The sequence below is a fragment of the Clupea harengus genome, unplaced genomic scaffold, assembly GCF_900700415.2.
Source record: "Clupea harengus unplaced genomic scaffold, Ch_v2.0.2, whole genome shotgun sequence".
In the NCBI taxonomy this organism is placed as follows: Eukaryota; Metazoa; Chordata; class Actinopteri; order Clupeiformes; family Clupeidae; genus Clupea; species Clupea harengus.
The window spans coordinates 5,252-24,973 of NW_024880422.1; the positions used below are offsets into that span (position 1 = coordinate 5,252).

Consider the following 19,722-nt stretch of genomic DNA (forward strand, 5'->3'; position numbering starts at 1 on the left):
AATGCATTTCCTTTGATACGATTGGTTGGTGTGAATATCTACCCTAAACGTCATGCATGTCTTCTGAAGTTCTCAAGTAGTTTTTTTTGACTGTCTGTAGTGAAATTTAATATAGGTAGTTTGTAGATACACAACACTATTATTCTTGCACATCATACAAATATCATGAGGACAAAATAAAAGAGTTCGTGTCGGATTCATTTAAGTATAATTGTAATGTGCGATGCCTGCAAAATTATTCAGATGTGCTGTTTAAACTGCATTGCAGCGCTGAAATGATAGGTCCATAAGGGTACAAAACTATTTAAACCAATATAGAAATAAGCCTGTTATAGCTCACATTTATATCGATTTGAAATGAATGCTGGGACATATAATTGCATGCATGCCAAGGCATATCATTTCCCTTCCATAGTATTTGATAAGAGGGGCGGTGACACCCGGGACTTCCCATCTAAGGAAAAACATACCGTGGAAGAAGGACGCAAGTTAAATCGAAAGTAAAATAAATCTAAATTTTGTCACACGGAATTTGGTATACAAGAAAAAGCGATTTCACTTGATTCAGTAGGCTACCAGATTTAGCATGACCTCCGATGCACAAATCCACAACAACTACAGCGAATTGAAACGTGTCCCCAAACTAAATCAAAAGGATTGTGCAACAAAATGGAATGCTTTTCTGCTGACTTTGAGCTTCATACTTGGTGCAGAGACATTCATTTCTGCATGTCTATTGCATGGCCTTTTCCAGGACATTTCAAAGGTAGGCTCATTAGCGGCTAAGTGACTTGCTTCATCCCAGTGAAAATATCCAGTGTTGCGATTTTTGTCGGGTCTTTGGCCCTCTCAGGTAACCAAGACACACAGACCGACCCTACGTCTAACCTTAACTGACTACGGATTTGACAGCGTAAGACCATTTTAATAGAACTGTTTCTGTTTCTTCCTTCTATTTATAGGCACAAGAGGAAGTTAAATATGGGGAGTATCCTGTTGAATGTCTGTACAAATTTCTAGATTCAAACACTCAAACCCATCATCAGATAGACTTACAAACCTGTGATTTACTCATTCAAGAACTTGGCAACGGAGCCCATAGGGTAAGCCGGCTATATTTCATCATGTAGGCTACGGTCCAACAAGGAATGGATATGGATGGATTGGATTTCACTCAGTGTTGTAGGCTAATATGATCCCTGATTTTATGTTTTCAGCGATTGCAGTGGGACATCAAAAATACCATTTTTGAATCCTTGGCTGGTAGGATAGTATGAGTGCTCGTTTAAACATCTAGGTCTATATATGATACAAACTTTTTTACTAAGGCTATCTATATCTCTCTCAAATGTCAGAATGCAACATAAGCCAGGAGTATCTACCTGCTATTCATGTTGGAGCTGAGACTGAACTTCGCCAGTTTAATCATCTACCAAGTAAGACATTTTGCCTGTTGAGGAGATGCAAAGTTGTCAGATTACAATGTCAGAGGTTATCATCTTAACATTGCCTTTAGAACCTCTTTAAAGGCTACAACACATATACTGTCAGGCCCAAGCCTAGAGGCTAAAAAGTTGAGGGTGTATCAAGATATCAGTATTTGTTACCACAAAGCTGTTGCTTCAAAAGGAGCACTCACTTGTATTGAAATTATTCCACTGGGAATTCCCCATGATCCCCTATATGGGTGCCCAAAGGTTTTCTTAGGTTTGTGGACTAGAGATCCATCCCTGCATATAATATACTACCACCATGTTTTGTAGCAGGTGATGGTGCAAATAAGATGACGTCAGCACATCGCCTCCAGTGGAACAATATTGATGGACAGGTCACTGAAGATGGCTTGATGCGCCTCACCCCTGACGGTGAAACTGTAGTGCCACAAGATGGACTTTACTTTGTTTACTCTCAGGTTTATTTCCAGCTGACTCCATCTCGACCACCTGGAAGGAACTTCAGTTTTTTTCAGACAATATACAAGAGGACGACCACTCACTCACAGCCCATTCCTCTTGCAAAAGCAAGGGAGCGTCTTTGCTTAAATCCGACCTTTAACACCCAGCTCTTCTCCAGCCACCAGGGGGCACTGTTCCATCTGCATAAGGGAGACAAGCTCTCCCTCTCTGTGTGGGATATGAGTGCTGTTCGCTTACTGCAAGACTCCACATATTTTGGTGCCTTTATGGTCAAATAAGTTTCACATCCATTTTGATCACTTTATAATTAAGCCTCAGGGAATATTTTACATGGGTGAACAAAGTTATTTCATTCATTTTTTTATTCAATTTTATTTATATAGCACCAAAACAATAAAATTGTCTCTAGGCGCTTTTACAGAGCACAGGGCCTGAAGTCATACCATTTAATGAGAGTTGATGTATATGGTGATTATTTTTCATCAAATGTGAAGACATATTTAGGAAGTAATTGTTTTATATCAGTGAAATAAGAAAAAGGTCTATACAAATAGCACATTAATGGACAAAATAAAAAGACCTGTATAGCCCATCATAGGATTTATGAGACTAATACCACAGGCAGTAGCATTGGCCTAATCACTGACGACCCACATTGTTAATTTAAAACATCTAGGCTATGCCAACAGGAAACACAAAAATGTGATCTCATACCGAATTAATAAATGTCTGTAAACTTGCTTTTGCCTTGTTTGTTTGTCTGGTTGTCTTGTTCCCAGTCCGGCATGCCTTGCCACTGACCCAGCCTGACCTGTCACAACTAATCAAATGCTTAACAGATTATTGCATTATTTAAATGACATTCATTTTACTTTTTCAGTTCAATAGCCAGGCATTCTAATCTGCATAATTATAACATATCCAAACTGATATTTAATTTTTTTTTAAATGCAATCTCCTTAGAGATCCTTCCTTATTCAGGTATAAAAACAATACAACTAAGTAGGTTAGAACATGTTAATTAACGAGACAATCACTTCTAGAGGCCCTCAGGAACCTTTACAATCTGAATAAAAAGACTGAATTCTTTCATTCACCAAGCACAATCATGCAGGCCTACAAGGAATTTCTCTTAGTACAATTGCTTAGGCACACATTAACGCATAACATTGTGAAAGAGTCACTGACCACGGGTGCCGTAAAGGCGTGAAAAGTGAGTTGGTGATGTGAGTACGATTCCTAGGCCCCTGGCTGTAGGGGGGCCCAAAAATCTTGCTGAAGGGACCTAACACAAAACTCTGTCAGAGGACCAAGAATTTCTTAGCAGTGTCCCTGTCAGTGGGACACACACGCTAGACATTCAAGGACATATAGGACCTTACATAGGCTGCAAAACATACATTTAAAGTAGTACATGTCTGTAATGATCAGACTAGCCCTGGACCACAGGCTAGGGGCCTATGTAGCCCTTTGTGTATTGCTAGGGGCCTTATAGGGTCTCTCTAGAGTCAACCCTGAAGCAGCAGAACTTACTTAGTGCGGGTTTTTAGGGGCCCTGTGACCTCTGGGCTGCTGCTTTGGGCCTGTGCCCTACAGACCAGTGCGATAATCTAGGCCTGGAGAGTGGGGCAGGGAGAAAGAGGCAGGGGAAGGTGTGTGGAAATGGGGGTAGACTTTTAAGGTAGCTCCGTATGCGCCGGCCATTTTGATTTATCACGTGACCGTGGTGCGCACAATTTTTTCCTCCATGCCGAAAGTGCTACACGGGGTGTTGTACGGAAAGCCGTGTAGCCCCAGTCGAATAAACATCGAAAAGCACCTTGGCCCTGTGCAGCACAAAGCAATCATATACATACAAAGTAAAAGAGGTCAAATAGGGAAATGTTCACGCCTTCCTTCCTGCAAAGTCTTTCAAACTTTTTTGTGTCACTTCCTGGGCAAGGGTTTAAAATAGTGTGAGCCAATAGGAATCTGCAGCTGAAAGTTCCAGCCAATCGTGATATTTTGTTTGGGGGCGGAAATGTGTCACCCGCCTATCATCTTCAACGAGAACAATTTCTTGAGGTTGTGACGTCCCTCTTTTCCAACCCTTTGTAACCCAATTTCTCCTGCAAGGCTTGTTATATCCGAACTGTCCCTTTTCTAGTTACGGTAAGTTATTAACGTACTGAAGAATACCATATTGAAATAGTTTGTCTGGGTAGTTTGCAACCAAGTCTGCATTTCAGTTAATTTGGAGAACTGCATTTATGTTACCTAACAGTAGCTAACCGTTAGCGATAGCTGTCGCTAAAATAGGCTAGTGTAGTGTGGCCATGAAAGCCTTGCCCGCAAGATTCGATTAGCAAGCTAACTTTGTGATCTTAATATCCTAAATGTAAGGGTGAACCAATTCGGCTGATATTCAGCAGTTAAAGTACGTACACAGATTATTTACGGCTTTTCTGCAGTCAAAAAAATTGTAAGCCAGCTGCCTATCGATAACTTTCTTCATTGTGTTTAACGACTGGTTACTATCGCCATACCTAGCTAACAGTAGGTAACTAGATAGACCACAGTTTAACGACAGCTGTTACATTGTCATCAGATTAATCAAGAGCTGTTTGTCATAAACACGATTTATCTTTTACGTGGTGGACATTTATGGAAATTGCACAATAGGGTTGGTTAACTCATCATCAATTATTCATCTGAACTGTTAGCGGTAATTTGAATAGCTAGGATAGCTAAGCACAACAACAAAGATGTCCAACTCGGTCGTGATTTATTTGTCTGCGTCACTGGCTCAAGTTTAATAAAACGAGGCTTATTTTCTTTTTAAATCGATCTCAAACATTTAACCTTACGTCTTATTCAAAAGATGCAAGGCAACAGACAAGGACCGCGTCCGGATCAGCAGAACCATGGACCTCCACAGAGAAGGCCTAATCATATGGACCAACAGAGGAGATCAGGTGGCGACAGTAACGGACAGCATTTGGAGAATTGTGAGCCGCCAAGCGCAAGTACGTGGCATCTAAGTAAACTTGAATACGTTAATACATATGTTTATTATATATCTGTACATAGCTGTCTCTGATTTGGAGCGTAGTAATGTGGAGCTTTCATGTGCACCCGATTGTAGATGCTGGCATAACCATCGACCTTCAGAACTTTCGCAAGCCGGGAGAGAAGACCTTCACTCAGCGCAGCAGATTGTTCGTGGGCAATCTCCCAACTGGCGTCACAGAGCCGGAGGTGGAGAAGCTCTTCTCAAAATATGGCAAAGCCTCTGAAATCTTCATCAACAAGGACAGAGGATTTGGATTCATCCGGCTGGTGAGTCTCTTTCTTTTTTGTTTGTCTTTCTCTCCCAGACCTGTCTCCGGTTAAAGACTTAGTGAAGCTCAGGTAGAGCCCGGGTATGAGCTGTCAGGTTTGTTGACAAGGCACACATTTTGTAATCCCTCGTTCCCATTCTGTAGGAAACCAAAACGATGGCAGACATCGCCAAAGCAGAGCTCGATGACACCGTGTTCCGTGGGCGCCAGATCCGTGTGCGGTTCGCCACGCACGGCGCAGCACTGACCGTGAAGAACCTGCCACAATTTGTCTCCAACGAGCTGTTGGAGGAAGCCTTCTCCATGTTTGGCCAGATCGAGCGTGCCATCGTGATTGTGGACGACCGTGGGCGTCCCACAGGGAAGGGAATTGTGGAGTTCACCTCGAAGCCTGCGGCCCGCAAAGCACTGGACCGCTGCTCAGATGGAGCTTTCCTGCTTACCTCGTAAGTGTGCTGAATGAATGACACGCTACTAATGGGATGGAATAAATAGCAACACTCACACCTTTGATTAAAGCACCTGATTGGAAATCCAAGGCACTTGCATGGGAGAGAAAATAATTGAAAAACAGGGCTGCAAGAAGTGCGGCCGAAAGATGTAGATCGTGAAATGTCTTTATCTAAGTAAAGAGTTAAAGATTCCCACCCCACCCTATCTTGTCAGAATGTCTGTTGATGTGGTTGTTACTTGGTGGGCATTAATATGTCGAAATGATGTTCTTGTAGCACGGCTCATAAAACCGAGTGCTATCAAAACCAAAGTCATAAAATTAATTCCCAGGGAGTTAACTCATTGATTAAAGGGTTTCTATATTTGTACTGTAAATGGATGAAGACATCTGTTAAATGAATGAAAACCCTTGTCAGGCTGCCAGATAGCAGAGGCACTGATCATGTCCTTTTCCTCTGCTGTATGTCATTGTGAACTAATGTTTCTGCGAAGCACATATAGAGGTGAATGTTGATGTTTGTCCTATTTGTTCTAAAACAGATTTCCCCGTCCAATTACTGTGGAACCGATGGAACAGTTAGATGATGATGAGGGTCTGCCAGAGAAACTTGTCAACAAAAATCAACAATGCCACAAGTATGTGTAACTAACCAAAAGTTAGAACCAAGTCACTACTGTCCTGGTTGTTTAAACGCCTTTTGGTATGTGTGTGTACAATTCTAAGAAGTATTTTTATCTATTATCCTATATTTTAAGACAGTTTCTTCTGATATTTGTTCATTGTGGTTTGAAAATGAGATTTACAGATTTGAGTAAAGTACTGTAAACAAACCAAGTAGATGATTCATTTCATCATGACACCGGCAATGGCTTTTGTTAGTGTTTGTAACTGCATGTTCCTTGGAGAACAGTTATTAGTCCCAGGGTCTTTCCTAATCTGAGCCTCCCATCATGTGGCTGTGTCCAATCAGAGAGCGTGATCAGCCGCCACGCTTCGCCCAGCCGGGCTCCTTTGAGTACGAGTATGCCATGCGCTGGAAGGCCCTGCTGGAGATGGAGAAGCAGCAGTTCGAGCAGGTGGACCGCAACATCAAAGAGGCCCAGGAGAAGCTGGAGGCTGAGATGGAGGCCGCACAGCACGAGCACCAGGTCATGATGATGAGGCAGGGTGAGTCAGCGAGTCGTCTGTTTTAAGCCAGGGGAGGAGGTTTGCCCGTTTGCCCCAATTAAGATTGTTGCCATAATTACATTTTGGGCAAACAAAGCAAAATGAGGTTACTGTTACTTTTTAATTAAATGTCTGTTCCCAGCCTTTTCTGTTGGTATTGCACTTGTTGGGCAGGTGGCTGCTATAAGTGTCAGTGGCATAATGGCAGACCCCTGTTAAGTGGTCTAATTTAGTCTCTCTTTCAATATGCATGTCTGAAAATGATGATGATTGTCTCTAATGATGATTGGCACTAATCATTATTTGTCTGTGAATTCCCATGTTTGTAAACAAGACATAACAATACCCCAGTGCAGAAAGAGGACAGTCCGCCAATGTGATGTTAGATTTACATACAGTACTCACAAGTGGCCGCAATGATCGATCATGACCGCACAAATACATGAAATACATGCAACAGTTCGATCCGGTTTGAACAATTCATGACTGTCTGAATAGACAAGAGGCATTCCATGAGTGAGGGTATCGTAGAGGAAACTCACTCGGCCTCCTCTAAAACAATAACCTGGAAGATTTCATATTTGATCCCCAGCATCTGATCTGACCTGATCTGTTTTATTTATTTGTTGGTTTGTTCCAGACCTCATGCGTCGGCAGGAGGAGCTGCGTCGCATGGAGGAGATTCACAACCAGGAGGTGCAGAAGCGGAAGCAGCAGGAGCTGCGCATAGAGGAGGAGCAGCGGCGGCGGGAGGAGGACATGCGTCGCCACAACGAGGAGATTATGAGGAGGCAGCAGGAGGCTGGCTTCAAGGGAGGCAACTTTGGAAACCCAGAGAATGTGAGTGTTTGTGTGTCTGTGGCCACGTCATTTCTTTGCCGTTAAGCACTTTGAGCTGCATTGTTTTGCATGAAAAGGTGCTATACAAATAAAGTTTATAATTATTATTATTATCTCTTTCTCATTTACATACACCACTGACTTGAGTAATGTCCTGAGAATGTCTGGAATTCCAAGGGTGTCTGGTATCTGTGTGTGTCTGTGGAGCCTCTCTTAAGTCTGTATGATTGTCTGTCGCTCTCCCTCTCTCTCTGTTGTATTTTTAGTGAGTGAATATTCTGTATGTTTGTATACAGTGATCACTCGAGTGAATAAGCATGTACAGGCTGAATACACAATGCACTTTACATTAATGAATGCGTGGCTATGCAAGTGGTGTTGCTAGTTAGCTAACACCACCATGTTGCCACTGCATTGTGCGCAGCATACAACAGATGTTCTGTACTACTTTGTGGACAGGCTGTGTGAAGCTAATGCTACCATCCACAGATCATGCTGTAATAGTCTTTTTACCCAGTGGGTGGGAGTGCTGATTAGATAACACCATATGGTGACAGTCTGCTTGTCAGACAATGATTGGGGACAGAGCATCAGGCATGCACTGTAGGGGTGGGGAAAAAATCGATTCTTTGATTTCTCTCGATTCTCTCTAGAACGATTCTGTCTTGATTCAGAAAAGTTCATAATCGATTTTTTTAGTTTTTTTTTACACTTTCATTTTGTGTTGAAATGCAAGCTGCATCGATTATTGCATTGTTCATAGAAAGTCATAATTGTGACAAGGAAAAGCTTTTTCTCTAATAAGAAAATAGAGAAGGTAATTCATCTGTTGATCTTCTTTAATTATCTAGGGTTAAAAGTAGGAAGTGATTTGAGACTCTAAGTAGCAAACTCAAATGTTTTAAAAATCGCGATGCATCGATAATCGTTTTATTGGTTTAGAATTGATAATCGATAATCGGGTTAGAATCGATAATCGGTTTAGAATCGATAATCGGTTTAGAATCGAATCGTTGACCTCTGAATCGGAATCGAATCGTGAGGTGCCAAGAGATTCCCACCCCTAATGCACTGTGTGTGCTGATAAATGAGGTCCAGGTCAGCCCATAGCATTAAAAGGTGCAGAATGGGCATTAGCAAATCTTATCAGCCACTATGATTGCTAACTGTTAAGACTGCAACATACAAGATACTGTTGTTGCCTTGGTATGAGGTGGCTTAATTCAAATTAAAGTGAAGATAAATGTTTCCTGTAATCTGTGGTAAGTGTTGACTGTTTGAGTAATTACTGAAAGGGTATTCTTTCTTCTGTCCTGCAGAGGGAGCAGGACATGAGGATGATGCCAGGTGAGATGAACACATCATTTTTGTTTTAACTGCACTCAGTATATAATATATAAATATTTGAGCTCAACAGCCAATCGAACTGTTCAATTACAATTTTATAAGTTTCCAATAATTGGTTCAAAATGTAAATCTACTTCATACTGATTGGTATGTTTTGTCTTATTTGGTTTGAAGGTCCTGGGGGGATGCCTGGGATGAACAGGAACCCATTGGCAGGCAATGCTGGCAATGTACCCAATGCTGGAAACAATGAGGTAAGGTTGCTGATGATGCTGCTGCTGCAGTCGTATGAGTTTCTGTTGGAACTTAGATTTACATTTGTATGGTCCTGCAAATATTAGTGTTAATGTCAGCATATATAAAACATTTTTTATTTTTTTTAAACGCTTTAAAAAGCAGGAAACATAATCGGCTCTGTGGCCAAAAATAGATAAAAGGTTTATGTTTTGATATATTTAAAATTCTGTATTGTTAAAAGCCTGAAATGAACTATAAAAGTGCCAATTCAAGCTGCTCACATATCTGAGCCGAGTGTTATTCGGCACAGGTCAAGGCGTGGCTGCGTTTGTGTTGAAGGTTAGAGTTATTAAAGAGGCGCTATTACTTGGATGGTAAACAAGGGGTACTTGTTGTTCCCTGTGAGGCTTCCTTTGTTGTGATGTTTTGTGCCCAGCACCAGGGAGATTGTATTACATAATTGGAGCTGTTTAGGTGAAACGTTGTTAAGAGAAAACATTTAACAAGATGCGATTAAATGAGAAACCTTTACTGATGTGTTGGAGTTGCCTTTCTTCTTTTGCTTACAAAAGTAGTAAAATAAAAGATACTGCCCCTAACAATAGCTGCATTTCCATTATCGGGCCAAACCTGGGCGAGCTAGTCCATGCCAGGGCCAGTTGCGTCCCCATTGTTGCGTCCCCTTTGGGGCTTGGTGGTGCCCTCTCTGGGCTACAGCCAGGGGCTTTGGGCCTGACGATTACCCTTGGGGCCAAGCAGGGCGTACTGGTGCTAGCGGTGTGTCAAGGTGAAGGGCAGGGTTGGCAGAGTTGGGTAAGAGAGGTTCATGAACGCTAATTTATTGCAAAGAAGGATTATTTGTCGGCCCAAGCAATGGTTTCCCAGCCATGTTATGAATAACGTTGCATTAACGTTTAGAATTTCTATTTTCACTTGATCAATGAATTGTTGATGACGTATCTCGGTACAAAACTCAGTTGGCTCAAATTAATACAATATATATATATGGATGTTGAATTAACATCAAATTACTGCATGATTGAAGTTAATTTATTGCAATGAATGATTAGCATGCTATTCGAACCATTGTGTGCTTTAATCACAGGCGTTAACTTTACTTATGTAAGCAATTGAGACTAGCTTGCTATTCAACATGAACTATGCCTATAGCTGTCTTATAAAAAAAGCAATACTGCGCGGCTATTGACTCGATAGTATAAATGCAAATAGATTGTTCTCGCACTTGAGGGCCCCAGGCCATTAGCCCGGGTTGGCCCAAAGATAGCCCTGGCTCGCTCTGGCCCGATAGTGGAATCACAGCTCATGTTGTCTTCCAGCTGCCAAATCTGACTGACAATGATCTTGTATTCCCCTTGAAACCTGTGCATATTTTCTCTTTTATAAAGGTAGTTTTAGTTTGTATTCATTTTTTGTTTCTTTGTGTCTCACCTTGTTCATGCACCCCATCTGCCTGTAAACTTCGCCTCAGTCATCTGTTGATGTCTCTTTCCAGGGTGCTGCAGGAAACCCTCCCATGCCAGTGGGGGGCGCTCTCTTCCCCAGGGGCCCCCCAGGACCTGCTGACTTTGCCCACAACAAGCGCCGTCGATTCTGAGACCGTACATTTGGTTTGTTTGTTTTTGTTGTCCTTTTTTCTTTTTTCTATCTCATTTTGTAAGTCCCTTTGTACACTGTAATTTTTGTTTTCTCTTTAAGTTACAAGCCACAGACAGGATATTTGTAAAGCAGTATAATTTTTTTTTTAATTGAAATAGCGAACTGTTCTTTTTATTTTCTAGATCTTATGTTTTATGCTGCCTTTGTATAGACATGATTTGCTTTTCCCCCACTTGTATTTTGAAGATCAACATACTTTTATATAGTAGTAGGTACAGTCTGACATTATGCTTTTAACAACCTTTATTAAATCCTTACATGTTTTGGGAAAGTTGGTGTTATTTTGTTCACTTGAGTTTTTGCATATTTCCACAGAACTTTTTGAACGGGTAGAGGATAATGAATAACCAGATGGACCTTTTAATGCAAAACACCCTGACTGGGTGAGCTGGAGTGGACTGTTATGCATGACTGGCTGGCGGGCATTTAACACTCTCCTACCAAACCACTTACCCAACAATTTAGCATTAGATTCCATTAGATTTCATTACAAAAAGTTAACAACGTAACAGGCAGTGGCCAGCTATCGAGAAATAACGGATCTCTGCAATCTGCAAATAACAGGATTTTCAAGCAGTGGGTTAGGAAGGACACCGTACAAAAAGTATACGCTTATAGTGTCCATAGTCCAAAGTATACGCCTATAGTGTCCAAAGTATACGCCTATAGTGTCCACAGTATACGCCTATAGTGTCCATAGTCCAAAGTATACGCCTATAGTGTCCACAGTATACGCCTATAGTGTCCATAGTCCAAAGGTTTTTCCAGCTGATCTTCTCGACACCATGTCAGTTCATCCATTTCCCTTGCTCTTCTTGAGAAGCTGCTGCTGCTGCTTGTCTAGTTTCCTCCTCTTCCTCTTGAACAAAGCTAGTTACCATCTGCCTCCTCTCTGGCAATATAGCCTTACCCCATGCTCTCTAATTTTCAATTAGTCCAAACCCTGCTCTTCCACTCTGTACCTGCCCAATGATATCCCTATGCTGTCACGCACCATGCACATGTTGAACCGCTTCTTGTGGACTCCACTTCCTTCCTTTCCGTTGAAGCAGTGTTCTTAACTACTGGATCCTTAGACTGTGACGGGTCATCTCCAGGCTGATCTTAGCACATTCAAACTCCTCGACCAATCTGGTCATTGGTAACTCCAAAATAACTTCCATACGAATCTACAGACAATTTATTTGTAACTGCCATATTCATGACACTGTCAAATGTATCCACCTCTGAAATGGCAACTTAATACACAGTCAAAGGCCTCCTTGTGTGTGGCAGAAGCCCAAACTGCAAGCACCACAATTTCAGTTTACCAGGCAAGAAAATCTAACCAATAGGCCTGAACCCCTTCTACATTAGCAGGGATTCACTTTCATCCTTGCCCATTTCAGAGGTGCTGTCCTGCAGTCTTTCACCACCAACAACCCATTTAGAAGCCCTTAAAATTACGTTCATTGCCATGGTGTAAGCCAACGTTGAAATGGTACATCCAGCTATGATGCCGATCTCCAAATAGTGCAGTTACATGTGTTAAAGCACAACTGAATATCCTTAAAATATGCTCTGAATATATATGAAAAAACATCATATAGAGATCTCTTCCTTCTGTCCTTGCTGCTCATCATCAGATCATGCTAGCATGTTCCAAACATTCAGAAAAACCCGGGATTCCTGCCTTCTGCACGGATATGTCATTGGCTAGCACACCGGCACTGCATGAATATTTATGAGACAAACGTAGTCAGCCCAGGACTGTCACTTTACTGAGGTCTTTCTAAATTTACATTTTTGTTGGCGTAAGTTGTTCCTCCATCTTATAACCTGCAATACCAAACAAACTTGTTTCATCTCCAGTTTGGGCTCATAAACTACAACCCCAAATCAGAAAAAGTTGGGATGGTAAGTTAAATTAACATTAAAACTGAAAACAAGTGATTTGTAAATTTTCTTTGACCTGTATTACATTGAAAACAATACAACAGCACATTATTTGATGTTTTACACATTTTATTGTTTTTTCAAAATTAACACTTAATTTAATTTTGATTCTTGCAACATATTTTAAAAAAAAGTTGGGACAGTAAAGCATTTATCACTTTGTAATGTTGCTATACCTTTTCACAACACTTAAAGGACATTTAGGGACTGAAGACACCAAGTAAGGAAGTGCCTCAGTGCAGAATGTGGTTTTGCATTGTGTTGTTGAAATAAGCATGGGCTTCCCTGGAAAGGATGTCATCTTGAAGGCAGTATATGTTGCTCCAAAATGTACTTTTTGCCAATAATGGTGCCATCACAGATGTGTAAGTTACCTTTGGCAAGGGCACTGACACAACCCCATACCGTGACAGACCCTGTCTTTTGGACTTGTTGCCGGTAACAGTCTGGATGGTCCTTTTCCTCTTTGGTCCGGGCCCACGGCGTCCATTTCTTCCAAAAAAGATCTGAAATACTGATTCTTCTGACCACAATACATGTTTCCACTGTGTGATGGTCCGCCCAGATGCCTCTGAGCCCAGAGAAGTCGACAGCGCTTCTGGACACGGTTAACATAAGGCTTCCTTTTGGCACAGTAAAGTTTTAACTGGCATTTGTGGATGTAACTACGTATAGTAGTACTTGACAAAGGTTTGCCAAAGTAATCCTGAGCCCATGTGCTTATATCGCTTATAGATGAATGACGGTTCTTGATGCAGTGCCGTCTGAGGGATCGGAGATCACGATTATTCAGCTTAGGCTTGCACCCTTGCCCTTTACGCACTGAAATTCCTCCAGATTCCTTGAATCCTTTAATTATGTTGTGCACCGTGGAGGGTCAAATATCCACATCCCTTCCTATCTGTCTTAGAGAAACAATGTTTTTAAACATTTCAATTATTTGCTCAGCCATTTGTTGGCAAACTGGCGATCCTCGGCCCATCTCCTAAAGGACTAGGCCTTTCCTGGATGCTGCTTTTTTACCAAATCATGATTACAATGACCTGTTGACATCACTTGTTTCAAATCACATCATTATTTAACTATTCTACCTCATTACTACCCCTAAATTGCCCCCGTCCCAACTTTTTTGGAATGTGCTGCAGGCCTGAATGGCAGGAATGGCGTATATTTACAAATCAAATGAAGTTGACCAGACAAAACATGAAATATCTTGTGTTCATTCTGTCTGTAATGAAATACAAGGTAAATTTATAGTCCCAACTTTTTCTGATTTGGGGTTGTACATTGAGTTGCATCACTTTGCATAAGACCTTAGCTGAGTGCCTTATTTATTAGTTTAAATGTTTGCAAGGCTTGAGGTCTGTAATGATTATCATATATTTAGAAGTAAAGATCTGCTTGAACCTTTTAGACGTTTGATTTAGTATATCATGGTCTACTGATTATACATCATGGGAAAATATACATCACACGAAGGTCACTCAAATGGATGATTTGATGGAACACTTTAATAAGATCTGTAAAATTGAGGTAGACTGACCCTCAAACAGCAGTAACTGCATGATGATAGATCTATCTGCTGTAACTTAAAAAAACTTTAAAACAAAGTTAAATTGAATTAAAGTGATAATTCATACAAACACAAACTCCCACAAGCCACTCTTTCAAATGAAACCCTATGCTTCAGCAGAAAGGTCACTTGGCTTTGACTCTCTTGGCCCCCTCTTTGTAGTCTTCCTGAGTCAGTCTGTAGCCCCAGTGCTGCAAGGTCTGCCTCACCACTGGGGAAACAGTGAAGTTGTCATAGCCGCAACCCGACCGCACAATTTTAGTGATGAGATTGTTCTTCCAGCGACCTTTCACCCCGGTGCATTTTGCCCATCGGCTCATCTGGCGCTCATCATCCTTTGTGCGACGACCCGAATAAAACCTTTAGCAAGACAAGATGTGCACTTTAACAGAATGCAGATGGTAAGAGCTGTTTTCTAATCACAAGACAAAAAAACGCAGTGTGTTTAATACTAAAGGAGCAGGATTGTATAACCTCTTAAAGTCTACTTGGGAAACCTTCAATGTCCCTACAGTAAGATGATATGTTTCACATATCTATGAAACTACATTCTCTACTCCCCTCATCTGGCATTTCCAGACCACAATATTTCACGGCATTCGTTGTGGTCTGGATGTCCTCAATCGGGACCCCTCTGGGTTAAGGACACTGCCATATTGACAAGGACTGGATTAACCACACCCCAGAGTTCACTTGTTGGCCTGCCAAAATCGGATGGACCAGTCTCTTCTCTACTGAGAGTTATATAATAACTATAATTACAGCAAAAACTGAGCTAAGATTAAATGTCGCAACATCAGGCTACCCACAACCCCCCCATAACACCTTCTAAAAAATGACACCATGGTGAAGCTAAACCACTCTATGTTTCTGATCCGGTGGCGGTTTGTCTGTGGTTAGTACTTACCTGCAGTACCACTGAAACCAGCCGTAGGGGTCCTGAGACACGATCCAGCCACTGCTCTCCCACATCTCTAGACTGCCTCCACACTTCACCTTGTATGTGTTCACATCTTCCCTGTAGGTTGGTGATGCCACCTGCATTGACAAATAAACTAAATGTGCCTTTGCTCAACTTAAGTTCAACTTATTTGGCATGGCACTACAAACACCATGAGAATTGGGGATGGGTTCTATTACCACCTGAACAGAACTAATAAAAACAACAACATGTCAGCTATGCATTCCCTACACTCTACTTACACGCACATACACAAGTCTACACAACACGAGACAACAATTTCCTTCACAGCTACGAAGCTGGCAGCTGTACCATACATAGCAATAATCAATAAAACTGGGTGAGAAACTTGTGTTAAGAGAAGTTTTCCATCAAAAGAGAAGTAAGGCAAACATTTAGTGACACAGAGAAGCAAATGAGTAAAAAGAAATAGCAAAGATCAATCCTTCAGGACAGCAACAGTTCACAATCTGTACAGAAAATGTATAGCGCTCAGTTTTGTGAGGTGAACTTCACTGGCTTACCTGTTTGGGAATGTTTAAACCTTCCAGCCAGTCCACAGGAAGGTCCTTCCATACGTCTTTGTAGCTCTGTTCTGGAAAACACCACACTCATAAAAGTGAATTGTTGTTACTGTATACTAATATGCAATCACTTCCAAAGGTGTTGACAGTGTTTACTAACATGGAATGGTGCTGAATACAACATAAACAGTATTTGCACCACTTTCAATTCCAAAGTGATTTGTACTGTCTTTACAGTAGGTACAATTAAACTCAATACAGCTGAGAGGGTGTGGAAGTCTTACTTGTGACACTGGAGTAGATGGGTCTGAAATAGGTGCCACCAAAACTGCCTGCTTGTAAGACTTCCTTTGGAGTCATGTTGGGCCTAAACTCTGGGTATTCTAAGGACGGAAAACATCATTCATGACCACCACTGAATTGTTTACCATCGTCAAGTAAGTTCATTTAATCGAGTGCTACACAATACCTTGGAAAACCAACTGTCCTTTTTCATTTTTCTTCACGGAAGATGTGCTCTTATCCTTCTTGTCCTTGCCCTCGCCTTTAGATGTGGGAGTGGAATCTTGACTAGAGAATTTTAATTTCTTAGGAGTTTTATCCGTTGCATCGTTTTTCACTTTTTGTTCTTTTGATTTCTTATTCACATTCGAAGCTGTGAAAGGTGTCGAAAAAATGTGATAAAATACAATTATGTTTTAATGCATACAACTGACTACAGAGTAGCATTTGGCAAAACAAAGAGTTTTGTGAGGGAAATAGAACCATGGACAGGCCATGCTATACAGCCCACAGTCGAACACTCCGATTAGACCACAATTACTGAACGCTTTAGGTTACTTACATGCACAACTGTGCGCTTTGGAGCTCTTTCCACTCATCTCACCACTCGTAAGGCTTTTTTTTATCTTCTTGCCGGTAGCTTCTTCCTTGATACCTGCGGATTTTCGTTTTATCCCAGACCTGTTCTGAGAAGTTTTATCCATTTTCAAATATTTAATAGTCTAAACCGTAGCCTCCCTTCCGGGACGTTGACAAAGAAGAAGACAGGGATCGATCCCCTGATTAATATCAAAGAAATACGTATCGCTTAACTAAACAAACTCAGAAATCGTCTTTCAAGTAGCCTGGGCTACTACATGCTCTGTTACAAAACATTACCGCTTCCGTCTACTGCGCATGTGCGGTCAATGTAGTCGGAAGGCGATGCAGTTTCGTTGCACGCTACATAATTGCAAGCGTCGTGCCGGGATCTGTGATGACCCATCCACACACGCAACTCACAATCTTCGACGCAGTTTCCGTGCAGCACAAATGTTTATGGTGAACGTGAATGAATGGTTACAAATTTGTTTTGGCACGTGGCAGAACCTTCTCCTACTGTCTATGGGTAGAACGCCTTCCAGTTGTTTAAGTTCGTCATAAAAGACCGACTGATAACTACATTTTAACCGTTTGCCTAGCTTTTATACTGACGTTTCACTCACGCTTTATTTTCGCCGATATTGCAAAAACCTATTCATTTTTTCTTTGGAACTAGAAAGTGTCAAAATGCTAACCCTACTACAGAGGGTGTAGGGACTAGTTTGCAAAAGGCTTATATAGTATGGACTCCCATACTATATAAGCCTTTTGCAAACTAGTCCCTACACCCTCTTCCCACAGATTTCCACTCCGTTTGCGGGTTCTCGTAGAGCAGGGGTCTCAAACTTAAATCACACCGGGGGCCGATGAGCGTCCAGTCTGGTCAGTGGGGGGCCAGAATTTTTTTATCTGTTTGCTTGCCTATCACAATACTGTAGTAGTAGCACTTTTGAGTGTGCAAATGTATCATGTGTGATCAGTGGTACAGTGGTTAGTAGTACAGTGGATAAAGGTGTTTGTTATAGTTGCATTTTTTTTTTTATCACTTCGTCTCATTGATAGCCCATGACTTACATATACAGCAGTAATAGTGGGATAATGTCTTCATCGACAACTCCATCTGTATTTTGCCTTTAAAGCAAATGCTGTACTGTACCACTTTGGTATAGTTGGTAACAAGGCTGCAAACAAACAAAACAAAGCAGAAAACTGAATAAAGTTTCAGCAAAAATCAGACTGAAACGCTTGCCTTTGACGCTTGCCTTTGACGCTTGCCTTATCATTTTCCGATAATGACCGCCGCACTATACATTATCCCGCTTATTATTCGGTTACTTGTCAAAACGATAGAAGACATTTCTCCAAAATACCTCTTTTTAATGATTTTGTTGCCATTTTGAGACTTCCCCTAAGAAAAAATAGTTCTTCACGCAAATAGAACTTTAAAGTTTTAGTTGTTGCGTAACAACCCATTACTTGCTGACTTCAATTAAGTTTACGTTACATTAAATGACTGTACTACTTGTGGAATGATATAAAAGGTGTTCATTAAAAGCACAAAACCTGTTGCCAATGGCAGCAGTAAACGTTGGAATGGCCCATTTAAAGCAATGGAACTTTTTGCGACAATCGGAGGAGCCGCTGGGCCGGGAGTTTGACACCCCTGTCGTAGAGGGTCAGGCCAGTGTTAAACGCAATGTATGCTTCTGCGGAGAATCTACGCAAAACCTACGCTAGGGGTTGCAAGGCTTCTGCCAGCCTATCTAACGTTAGCTTACATTAGCTAACTACCCAGAAAGTAGACAGCGTTCTCGCAAAGTAAACAGCGGTTAAAGGCAGAGTCATGCTTCTACGACTGCGTTACTGCGCAGTTGCTTCGACGTCGTATGGTGGGTGTCGCAAAGCAATTCACCGCCAGAACAGTAGGGGGCGCAAAGTTTTTTTCCGAAGACCAGACAATCAAATTGCGATGCTGAAAAAAAAGGTTGGCAGACCAAACTCTGTAGATGGTCGTATTTGTACATAAAAGTTGTTTGTTTGACTTTTTTTTGCTTAGATTTTTAGAAAGTTATAGAGAAATAGACAATGTAAAAACCCCATTATTATAACAGAAAAATACATCTGAGGGGATTTGCCAGGTGTCTGAGCCAGCTATCTAATGTCAGCATGCTACTATCCACAAGGTAAACAGCTCGAATTGTAGGTCATCTGGGAATCTTTGTAGTCTTCAACGATGGATTGGACCTGCGGTCTCCGTGCGGTCTCCGTCGTTTCAACGGATAGTTCAAAAATTGGGGAGATGGTCAGGCCACGGAGAGGTGCTTGGAGGGGGTTCGCAACGACGCAGAGGGCTCTGTGTGTCTGTGGATACGGACGACCATAAATTAGGCTTAAGAATTCATAGCGGAGTGTTGGTTTATCAACACACCCTCAAATGTAAGGCAAGTGGACCACAGTTGTTGCGGTCTGTGTCCCCGCGAAGTGTAGTTACACATAGGTGTAACTAGGGTAGGTGCACATAGGATACATTAGCTAACTACCCTAACTACCTAGCTAACTAGCTAACTAAATACAGTGTGGATTCTATGCAGAAGCATAAATCTGCCTTTATACTTTGCGCGTCCACTGGTCCATGAGGGTCAGAGTGATCATTTCGTTATCAGAGGGTAATGTCTGTGTACCCTCTAATATTTTGTGCACACAAGTCCGTGTGGCCACTAACCTACACCTAGAACGGGGACATTCATTAGACATGAAACATGAAAAGGCATAATATGGCTTAATGTTCCAAAACAGGGATCAATGATGACCAAATTTCTCATACTATTTGTCATAAACACTTATGTGGCCTTCACGTGCTATCAGAAATATCATAATTACAATTTCCGAGCACATGAATGGCCAAAC

At 41.5% G+C, this 19,722-nt stretch overlaps 3 protein-coding genes across 5 annotated transcripts; 2 read left to right on the forward strand and 1 right to left on the reverse strand.

Moving 5' to 3' along the window:
• Window positions 1-334: 334 nt before the first annotated feature.
• tnfsf10l4 (tumor necrosis factor (ligand) superfamily, member 10 like 4) lies at window positions 335-2,656 on the forward strand. 2 transcript variants are annotated; one of them, XM_042706873.1, is made up of 5 exons: window positions 335-766; window positions 963-1,103; window positions 1,218-1,263; window positions 1,356-1,436; window positions 1,767-2,656. In XM_042706873.1, the coding sequence occupies exons 1-5, from the start codon at window positions 587-589 to the stop codon at window positions 2,192-2,194; spliced, it is 876 nt and encodes a 291-aa protein (XP_042562807.1). In that variant the 5' UTR covers window positions 335-586; the 3' UTR covers window positions 2,195-2,656. The 2 variants fall into 2 exon arrangements, with proteins under 2 accessions (XP_042562807.1, XP_042562806.1); XM_042706872.1 differs by having other exon boundaries at window positions 338-766; window positions 1,764-2,656.
• Window positions 2,657-3,923: 1,267 nt separating this feature from the next.
• On the forward strand, window positions 3,924-11,229 carry nono (non-POU domain containing, octamer-binding). 2 transcript variants are annotated; one of them, XM_042706870.1, is made up of 10 exons: window positions 3,924-4,067; window positions 4,777-4,921; window positions 5,041-5,234; window positions 5,381-5,682; window positions 6,230-6,325; window positions 6,661-6,857; window positions 7,498-7,697; window positions 9,017-9,044; window positions 9,219-9,298; window positions 10,795-11,229. In XM_042706870.1, the coding sequence occupies exons 2-10, from the start codon at window positions 4,777-4,779 to the stop codon at window positions 10,894-10,896; spliced, it is 1,344 nt and encodes a 447-aa protein (XP_042562804.1). In that variant the 5' UTR covers window positions 3,924-4,067; the 3' UTR covers window positions 10,897-11,229. The 2 variants fall into 2 exon arrangements, with proteins under 2 accessions (XP_042562804.1, XP_042562805.1); XM_042706871.1 differs by lacking the exon at window positions 3,924-4,067 and adding an exon at window positions 4,117-4,332.
• A 3,271-nt stretch (window positions 11,230-14,500) lies between these two features.
• zgc:113208 (uncharacterized protein LOC550591 homolog) lies at window positions 14,501-17,158 on the reverse strand. The gene is made up of 6 exons (XM_042706874.1): window positions 16,796-17,158; window positions 16,421-16,606; window positions 16,236-16,334; window positions 15,952-16,022; window positions 15,374-15,504; window positions 14,501-14,826 (listed from the first exon to the last, which is right to left on the reverse strand). Exons 1-6 carry the CDS (start codon window positions 16,935-16,937, stop codon window positions 14,592-14,594), a joined length of 864 nt encoding a protein of 287 aa, XP_042562808.1. The 5' UTR covers window positions 16,938-17,158; the 3' UTR covers window positions 14,501-14,591.
• Window positions 17,159-19,722: the final 2,564 nt, after the last annotated feature.